Source organism: Chaetura pelagica, unplaced genomic scaffold, assembly GCF_000747805.2.
Source record: "Chaetura pelagica isolate M959 unplaced genomic scaffold, ChaPel_1.0 scaffold79, whole genome shotgun sequence".
Classification (NCBI taxonomy): domain Eukaryota; kingdom Metazoa; phylum Chordata; class Aves; order Apodiformes; family Apodidae; genus Chaetura; species Chaetura pelagica.
In genome coordinates this window covers 1,201,095-1,210,682 of record NW_009969339.1, presented here as the reverse complement: position 1 = coordinate 1,210,682, position 9,588 = coordinate 1,201,095, and the positions used below count along the sequence as shown (strand labels likewise).

Genomic DNA, 9,588 nt, shown 5'->3' with positions numbered 1-9,588 from the left:
TCCTGCTGGGTCATGAGATGCAGAACTTCCTGAAGTCATCTCGGAAGAAGCACAAACCACCTCCAGACCCACATCCACCTTCTGAGAATTTTGGTGCTGACACCTCCCTTTTTTCAGAGGGCCATGGGAGTGAGTATGAGATTTCTGGTATGGAGGCACCTCCAGAATCTGGTTCCTCTTCTGGTGGGGAGTTGGAGGCTGGAGAGCTAGTGATAGACGACTCCTACCGGGAAATCAAGAAGAAGAAGAAGTCAAAAAAAAGTAAGAAAAAAAAAGACAAGGAGAAACACAGAGAGAAGAAGCACTCAAAGTCTAAAAAGAGTTCTGGGCATGCTCCTGTGGCAGTAGCAGAAGTAACAGTGTCACCACAACCTCCTCCCAGTACCCCCTATGGTCTTCCTCCACCTCTTCCTGCTGGATTTTATGCAGATGGTCAGGGTGAGAAGAGGAGGAAAAGGGAAGACAAGGAGAAGGACAAAACTGAGAAATGGGACAAGGAAAAGGAAAGAGAAAAGGAAAAGGAAAGAGAAAAGGAACGAGAAAAGGAAAGGGAACGAGAAAAGGAAAAGGAAAGAGAAAAGGAAAAAGAACGGGAAAAGGAAAAGGAACGAGAAAGAGAAAAAGAAAAGGAACGAGAAAAAGAGAAGGAAAGAGAAAAGGAAAAGGAAAGAGAAAGAGAAAGAGAAAAAGTAAGGAAAAATTGGAAGCAAAATAAACATTGGGTGATGGGTAATGGTGAATTAGACACTCCATTACAAAGGCATGTTAAATTGAAATAAAAGGGTAACTAATACCAGGATCAATGGTTTCACTGAAGCATGTTTGGAAATATGTGTCAGCCACTGTGATTTCTCTTTGTAGCAAACAGAATATGTATCATTCTAGTTCTCTGGCACCAACAGTCTTTAGCCCATAGACGTTCTTTGAAAACTGTGTACTTAATTTGCTTGCTACAGGTTATGTACCAAGCACAGCTGCATATTTTTCTCAGGTAACCAGTTCTAGCTACTGCCAGGTAGACTTTTGGACTAGTCCATTATCACAGTTCCTGTAAAAAGGAATCTAGCTCTAACCTGAAAAGTGAAGACATTTACCCATTTACTCCAGTATTCAAATTAAATTCTAATTCATATAGACTGCCACATTTGCAGTTTTGCCCTGTATTTATAAATTCAGTTTTCCATGGTTGGTGCATAAAAATAAGAGAAATGGTAGCTACCATATGAGTGAGTTTACAGGTGATATAACTGTGATTGTGTAAATACATATAAATGGGAAAACACAGTTTTTGTATGTTCAGACAGCCAAGAGTTGCTTCATCTCGGGAAATAGGCAGGTGTAGCCCAAATTTGTTGAGCCATTATTCTGTTCTACTAGGTAAGTCTTCTCTGATCGTAGCTCAGCAGCTGCTTATGCCTCTGCTGTCAGTGTACTTAGACTGTCTATTTTCCTGCCAATTTCCTGCCAAGTGTTTGGTAAAGATGTAAGAAATAGAACAAAACATTATGTTGAGGACCGAATTGTTTTGACAGGTCTATGATAGGTACTGTGAATAGTATGACAGATATTTTGTTATTATTATTTTAGGTTTTAAAACAGATACATGAATGGAGTTGTATGTTGATCCTGGATTTAGAATAGCAGGTTGTTGTAATTTACAAATAAAATGCATTTTAGAGTTGTAGCAAGATAAACCTAGTACTAGGACTGGTTCTGACTGGTTTCTGTGCTTTCATAAAACACTACATTCAGCCAGAACATGTAAAACACTGCTTTTTTAGTTTCCTGGTTTAAGCACTGCATCTTTTTCCAAGTCTTCAATACATGCCAAATTCTTATTACGTTTCAGTAGGTCTCATTATAATTGCCAGTCTTTGTTTCCTTTTTGTCTTCTGACTAGCCAAAGAAGAAAAACATGTCTGCCTATCAAGTGTTCTGTAAGGAATATCGTACAACTATTGTGTCTGAGCACCCTGGAATAGGTGAGGGAATCTCCTCTTCTCTTGATTGTGCCCCGGGCAGATTAATTAGCAGAACGTATCATCTCTGTTTCATACCAACCTCTTAATTTTGAGAGCAGGCAAATAATCTGCCAATTTTCTTCAAATAAGAGATGGCATAAAGGATAGGAGTGGATTGTAGTACTTGATTTCATTGCATTTTAACCAAGCTGTGAATCTGGGTAGAGACATTGCAAGCAAGCTCTTCGTTAAAGCGTTATCTTAATTGTGTCGCTTTCCTGTATATACACATATGGCTTTATATTTCCAGTATCAGCTTCCTTTTTTCATTTTGAACAGTAATGGGAATGGATGGGCCAGTACATTTTGTATGTTCTCTCCATGATTTTATTATTTAATTTGTTTTAAACATTTTTCTTCTTTCCTCTGCCAGATTTTGGAGAGCTAAGTAAAAAACTTGCAGAAGTGTGGAAGCAGCTACCTGAGAAGGATAAACTGGTGAGTGTGTGTGAGGTATTTTTGTAAAATTATTTCTGCAAACGCAGTACTGAGGTCAGAACATGCTGGCAGCACTGCCATCATACCTTGAAAAAATGTCCCCAAAGTATGTAAAGATGGAAATTACTGAAACCTTGCCCTTGTGATCATAAAAGCATCCATTTTATTCTCATGGTATTGCTTCACCAGTTAGGTACCTAACATCATTCTGCATCCAGGCCCTGGCATCAGGTAATGGAATTACCTGATGTTATTAATCTCTCTTTTTATACCATGGTAACTGCAGATCTGGAAACAGAAAGCTCAGTATCTCCAACACAAGCAGAATAAAGCAGAGGCCACCACTGTGAAGAGGAAGGCATCATCTTCAGATGGTGCACCAAAAATAAAAGGTAATTGTTACACTTTATTGGCCCTGGTTTTCTTTCATGGACATGGAAGATAGTGTTACCTGTGGAATAAGGAGCTTCACTCCCCTACCTGCATATTCACTTCTTGATATTTAACTCATTGTATTACTCAAAAACAATGTTTCTGTGAGAGTGACATCAGCATTTTTTAAAAAGATTTCTTTGTCTAATTTGAGAAGGGCATGGTTTGTAGCAGTTTTGGGGCTGAAATGTAAAATAAGAACAGGCAGCATTGAAGTTCTAGTGGAATTAGTTTGCTGCTATAGTAAAACACTGTTCCTGGCTTGGCATCTCTGCTTATCAAATCTCCCAAATCAGATGTCCCAGACTGCATTCAGCTGAGGTGGATGTGTTATACATGTAGAAGGAAGGTCCTGAGGCCAAAGACCACAGGACCAGGTCCACAGAACTATTTAAGCATCTCATGCCTTTGAGATTTGAACTTTACTATGTAAATAGGCTTGTAAGTAAAAGGATGAAATAATACGGACTTTTAACGTATGTGTTTCCAGCTTCCCCAACAGGAGTGGTTTCCCCTCATAAGAAATCCCCCACCAGCACCATGGTGGTGTCTTCCTCACCAGCCAAAGTCCCTGATACTGAACCTATTGATGTAGCTGCACACTTACAGTTGCTGGGTGAATCTCTCAGCCTCATTGGACACAGACTGCAGGAAACAGAGGTGAGTCTGTATGTCACAGTGATGTCATGTAATCTACACACAAGATTGGGGAGGGTTATTATTTTATTTTATTTATATGGTTAGCCAATGCTTTCCTGTTAGGAAAAGAAATTAGAGATGGTGTGTCATGTTTCTCTAATGCATTGCTATTTGTTTTCAGTGAAATAAAAAGCCTTGTTTCTCAGTGAACAGTAGGCATCAAGGACAGGTCCTTTGCAGCTCTAGGTCCTAGAAGGCAATTCTTAGTTTAACAAACTCTTCAGTGTTCTATTCCTATATGTTCACCTTGGATCTGATACATCTTTGCTATCTTTGCCAATATCTGGTTCAGTTGCTGTTACTATCTGAAACCTTCTTAGAAAACCATCAGAGAAGGCTTTACCAGGGTGGCTTTTGCATGTCCTGTCGTTTTGTGGCAGTATCATGTTGTCAGTACTTTGGACAGGGGCTACTATTGTTTCAGCTTGCCAGGTAATGTAGAAGAGGTCATATTTTAGAATCATAGGATCACTTAGGTCATCAAGTCCAACTGTTAACTAACACTGCCAAGTCCACCACTAAACCATGTCTCTAAGCATCACATTGACTATTTAAACCATTTTAATAATTTCCTACTGTTAGATAATAGTGATTCTGTGCATGTACATACAAACCCACACACTTTCAGAACTCAGCCTAGCCTGTAAGGAGAATACATATTTGGATCCAATAATATCATCAAATGTTATGGCTAATATCATCTCATTCTGAGGTAACCAAGTTAGATTATTCTTCAGAAGAACAGCCAGAGTAGATTCTCCCCCTTAACAGAAAGACATGTAAATTCCCTCTCCTGAAAGTCTTATCAATGACTAAAGCATTTGTTAGACTTAGCAATTCTTTAGACTTCAATAATAAAACACCTGTTGTCTTTAGGACTCATTACATTAAAACAAAATAGATGGTACAAAATGGCAAATAAATACATTAGAAAAAAATGTGGAATTGAGTGTTTTGTGCAAGTGACAGCTTTCTGACCTTTGTCGTTGCCTATGGAGTTACTAAACTTTTCAGCCAGCAGTCTCTCTGTGAAGCACCTGGCATCGTTTTTGTTACTGTGTAAATAATGAAAATGGGCTAGATGAGCTCAGGAGTGAAGATACTGTATCTGCATGAGAATCAATACAGTGGTGAAAGAACCCTAACTTCCACTAATCGCTCCTATCCATTCTTTTCTTTCCTTAATCCCAGGGAATGGTGGCTGTTTCAGGAAGTTTGTCAGTGCTTCTGGATTCAATAATCTGTGCTTTGGGCCCATTAGCCTGTCTGACCACTCAATTACCTGAGTTGAATGGCTGCCCTAAGCATGTTTTGGTGAGTTCCTTAGTTCTTTCCATTCTAGCACTGTTAATTTCAGTAGAATCCATCTATTTTTTGATGAATCAGTTTTATAATGTGATTATAATTCCAATGCAATAAGAAAATTTTCTTGTGCATACCCTTTTGTAGAGGAATCTTTCTTGAAATGAAGTTGTTACTATTGTATAGTTCTGTGCAACTTTTTTCTCCCACTGCCATCTGACCTAATAGTTGTAGCATTGATAGCAGTGTGTGTGTAATCTTGTTTTAGTGACTGAATCAGTCCATTTGAATCGAATAAAAGTGTCCAGAAACAGTACTTTTTCAAGTTCTAATTGTCTGTAAAACTAAAAGCACATTCTAGCTGCTCTGTGTCACACAATCTGTTCTTCCTTTAGTAGCATAAAAAACAACTTGTGGTCTCAAGATTCCTAATGTGATCCTGATCCCTCAGGATTCTTGGAGCCTTTTACATGAGGCTCTAACCTAATTTTTTAATTTTTTTAATGAAAAATCTGGCAGAGAGAACAACAAAATTTGGATATGAATTGTCATGTTATAATCTGGCAGCCCAAACATTGATTCATTCTGAGAAAGAAGTATTAACAACAGCAGCAAAGTTGACAGCTTAGGGTGTGAGCTCCCACAAACTGGCTCTCTGCACAAAAGCTGAGCCTGTGGGATGTTCCCACGTGACTAGTGGTATATTGGAAACTTGATCAACTTATTGTTTACAGGGAGCAGTGGGGCTTGGGGTAGATTAAAGAACTTACCCGTCACTTCTGAAAGATGGTATTCAGATTTGATAATGAATAAATAATTATGATTTTTACCATCAGACACATAACAAGAGGGGTGTTTTCAGTCATGGGTAAAATTGTCAGTGGCCGTTGCATGCAGAGTGCAATCTATCATTTCAGTCAGTAGGTGGCATTGTTAAATTCTTGATTCACAACTGGCGCAGATCCAGCTCTTCTCTCTTGGACAATTAAAAGGTGGTATTCGCAAGGCCTTCTTCAGCTATCCAGCCACAAGCTTGGTTTACTGACATACTGCATTTGAAGAACATACAGATAATGTACTGCTGGGTCTTGTTTCCTGTGCACAAGCAGGATTCTTACTCTCAGAATTCTGATGAAATTTGCAAGGAAAACAGTAGGACACTTACTTTTTCCCATCTGAAACCTTATTAGTGGGCATGCTTGAGGGTCTTTCTTTTTACACTACAGAATCTCATTAAGGACTTTTGAGTGCAAAGTCAAGTTTGGTTTTTTTGAGGGTTTTTTAATATGCTGCAACTTTGATCACTTTGCTGAAGTCCTTCATCACTAGTCTTTTCCACAGCTGATAGGATATGTTTGATGTGATTTCTTTCGAATTCAGAGATAGAGTATTGATTCATAAGGAGGAGGTCACTTGAGGAACATATTCATTGTTTTCAGGAGCTTACAAATATTGAGGCTACCTTTATGTTTAGTGAACTTACATTTCCAAAAATATGAAAATAAGCCTAGCAGCAGGGGTGTCTTGTATGGTAACGTGTAAGACAAGTGAACAAGCTTAGTTGTGATAGTTTTTAAGGATTTTGAGTCATTACTTGACACTAAAAGATACTGAATTTATTTTCCCAGTCAAACACACTAGACAACATCGCCTACATCATGCCTGGACTTTGATGGGAAAGGATCCTGGGATGTACTCAACCTCTGCGTAACTGACTTGTGTACTACACCGGCACTCCCGAAGGGCTCCGCGTGTAGGGTTTTAAACTTTTATATCTGTATACACATAGGATTGTAACTATTTGACTTCTCTTTTGTGACAAGTTGTGAAATTAAGCTGAGAAAACCCTTTTGTGTTGATGGGTGATATGTCCTCCAATCTGAAAGTATGAAGAATTCAGAAAGCTGTTGAGATACTCGCCTTAAATTCACATCCTTTAGTGGGGGAAGCAGCCAAGAGAATGGACAGAAAAAATGCCACCATGTGAGGGGTCATTGAAACAGGTGATCCAGAGAGGTTGTTGACTCTGCATCCTTGATATTAAAAAACTTAATGAGCAGCCTGCTCTAATTGGACTTCTTTAAACACGGGAATGGACCAGATGACCTCCTGACAGCCCTTCCAACCTAAAGTATTCTGATATTCTCTGGACAGGTATAAATTATATTTTGGATTGAGGAATAGACCTGAACTCTCCACTAGCCCTATTTCTAACTGTCTTTCAGTTTAAGATCTACTGCTTGAGGGGAAAGCTGGATAGCTGGTCAAAAGATATAAAGGTCATTGTCTCTTGGTCACTTCTCCCAAACCCCTCATCTTCAGTAATAACTTTCAGTAATAACTGAAAGTTGTCAGCTGGCTGCTCTGGTAGCTGGAATTTGAAGTAAGGTGGAAGATGACAACTTAATTAATCTTTTCTTCTGGACTTGCACCCAAATCCTCATTAGCATGATATATCAACCACAGCGTTGGCTTGAGAGAATGAACCTCCTGCTGATTTTTCCAGGATGTGGTCAGTCTGCTTTGTTGGAGATGAATGTGGAAGCAGATGGGAAAGACCTGGACTGGTTCTGCCCATCTTGCATCTGTTTTGTGAGAAAAAAGCCTTGGTTTCCAAGATGGCTGATCCCCCACCCTTTCCACCAGCAGTATTGAAAGAGCCATGATGCTGCTGGGAGGGCAGTGTCTAATGACCAGTTTGAAGCAGTTGCAGCTCAGCAAGGCACATGTGGGTTGATTGGACTGACTCCCCTTCCTTCCAGCCGCAAACATGGTGGTTGGTTTTCTGCTCCTCTAGAAGAGGAGCTGCAGGAGAGTATGTGACTCTCATATAGGCTTTTGTGTATCTGTATGTACATGTATGTGGTGTTCATATCATGTGTATTTAACTCTTACTGATATCTGTAACAGATTTTAATTTATCCTGTATATTTCCCTCTGTGTGTATATATATATATACGTAATTTAAAAGCAAAAAATCCCTCCCTCCACCAACAGTGTGTGGAAAATCTGAATCAAGTTTGCCTCACCACACTTCCTGCAGGAATCAGCTCTGTAGTAAGCATTGGCATTATATGGGAAAACATCAGGAAGACTTTAAGCATTTGTAGAAACCAGGCTACCTTGTGAAGGTAGGTAGTAAGAACAGAAATATAATTTGACTCTAGCCTTTCCAGCGTTACAACAGAAAAGTTTTTAAATTACAGAAGAGCACTTCCTCACTTCCAGCTTGAAGTCTAGCTTCTGTTTTTCAGTGCAACTGAGTGAGCTGTCCCTCATCGCAGCTGAGCCCCAAATTAAATTTAAATAAATCCTTAGGTGTGCAGGAGGAGTTTTCTCCCCATTCCTCTTGACCATGTATTCCCCAGCAGTGCCTGTCCAAGGTAGTCTGTCTCTTGCAGAGCTTTTCTCAGTGCAGTGTCAGGTTTTCTCAGTGGAGGAGGCAGAAGGTTCTTAGACCGCCGTACAAGTTCTCAACCCAAGCCTCAGACCAGAGCATACATGTTTTAACAATGCATGACTAATCCCAGTGAGTCTGGAACTGCGAAGGGCCCAGGAGGGAGGCAGTCCCATCCAGCTTCGGATCCTGGCCCGTACTAAAGCATCTGCCACTGGGAGTGGCACAAAATCCCTGGCTCTTTCCAGCCCTTTACAGTTGAGAGCGTTGGGCTGAGGGGGTAGATTTGCTCTCTAAGGAACAGAAGGGGATCAGCTTTAGCTTTGTCATCTGTACGATGGAAAAACTCTTGAAGAGTTTGAAAAACACACACAACCCTGGTGTATTGTATTTTTATTTAAAATTTGTACACTTTGTATAATCTGTATCTTGTGGTATTTGGTACTAGAGGGAAAACTTTGGCAAGACTTAGCAGTTTTTATATTTTTGTTATTTCCTTGTTGTTTGATCCAGATTACATTGCAATTATACAAAGAAACTTTTTTGTACTGTACTTACAATAGAATTTTTTTAACATTTGGCACGTTGTCCTTCATTTCTGGCGTGCACAGTGTGTTCTGCAGCTCTTGCTACTCCTCGTGTTCAGCGTTTCGCAGCAAAACGTGTCCCAAGTCTAAGCTTGTTCAGCTCACTCAGTCTGCAGGTATGCTGTGCCATCTCCAGCAGCAGAGGTCACCCCAAACATCACCCAGAAACTGCTGACCACTATGGGGAGAGTTCTGCAGGGAGGCACCTTCTAGCACTGCAGGTACCACCAGGATTCCTCATCCCTGCTGCCTCCCCTCGGTTTGGGTGCTGGTGTTGTGGTGCAAACAGCACACGGGCCTCAAGGCCGGCACGTGACATGGGATGTCAGATGTTAGACTGTGATTCGTGAGTTTTCTACATGTCCCCATTTCATAGAATCATAAAAGGGTTAAGGTTGGAAGGAACCCTAATCAGGTTCCAATTTCCCTGGTACGAGCAGGGACACCTCTCACTAGGCCAGGCTGCACAAGCCTCATCCAACCTGGCCTTCAGCACCTCCAGGGAGGGGGCATCCACAGCTTCCCCGGGCAGCCCATCCCAGCACCTCACTACCCTCATGGTGGAAGAATTTCTTCCCGATGTCCAACCTCAATCTCTCAGATTAAACCCGTCACCCCTTGTCCTATCACTGCCCTCTCTGGTGAGCAGACCCTTGCCAGGGTCCGAGCGGTCGATGGCAGCCTCGGGGCGGGCCGGGCGACCACCCTACGG

General features: G+C 40.8%; 1 protein-coding gene across 1 annotated transcript in view; it reads left to right on the top strand.

Moving 5' to 3' along the window:
• Positions 1-6,683, top strand: part of HMGXB4 (HMG box domain containing 4) — an 11,931-nt gene extending 5,248 nt beyond the window's left edge. Inside the window, exons 5-12 of the mRNA XM_010005776.1 lie at positions 1-438; positions 637-689; positions 1,901-1,982; positions 2,395-2,459; positions 2,746-2,851; positions 3,382-3,551; positions 4,782-4,904; positions 6,521-6,683. Coding sequence (XP_010004078.1) covers positions 1-438; positions 637-689; positions 1,901-1,982; positions 2,395-2,459; positions 2,746-2,851; positions 3,382-3,551; positions 4,782-4,904; positions 6,521-6,565 — 1,082 coding nt within the window. The 3' untranslated portion in view covers positions 6,566-6,683. The remainder of the gene's footprint in view (positions 439-636; positions 690-1,900; positions 1,983-2,394; positions 2,460-2,745; positions 2,852-3,381; positions 3,552-4,781; positions 4,905-6,520) is intronic.
• The last annotated feature ends 2,905 nt before the right edge of the window (positions 6,684-9,588 follow it).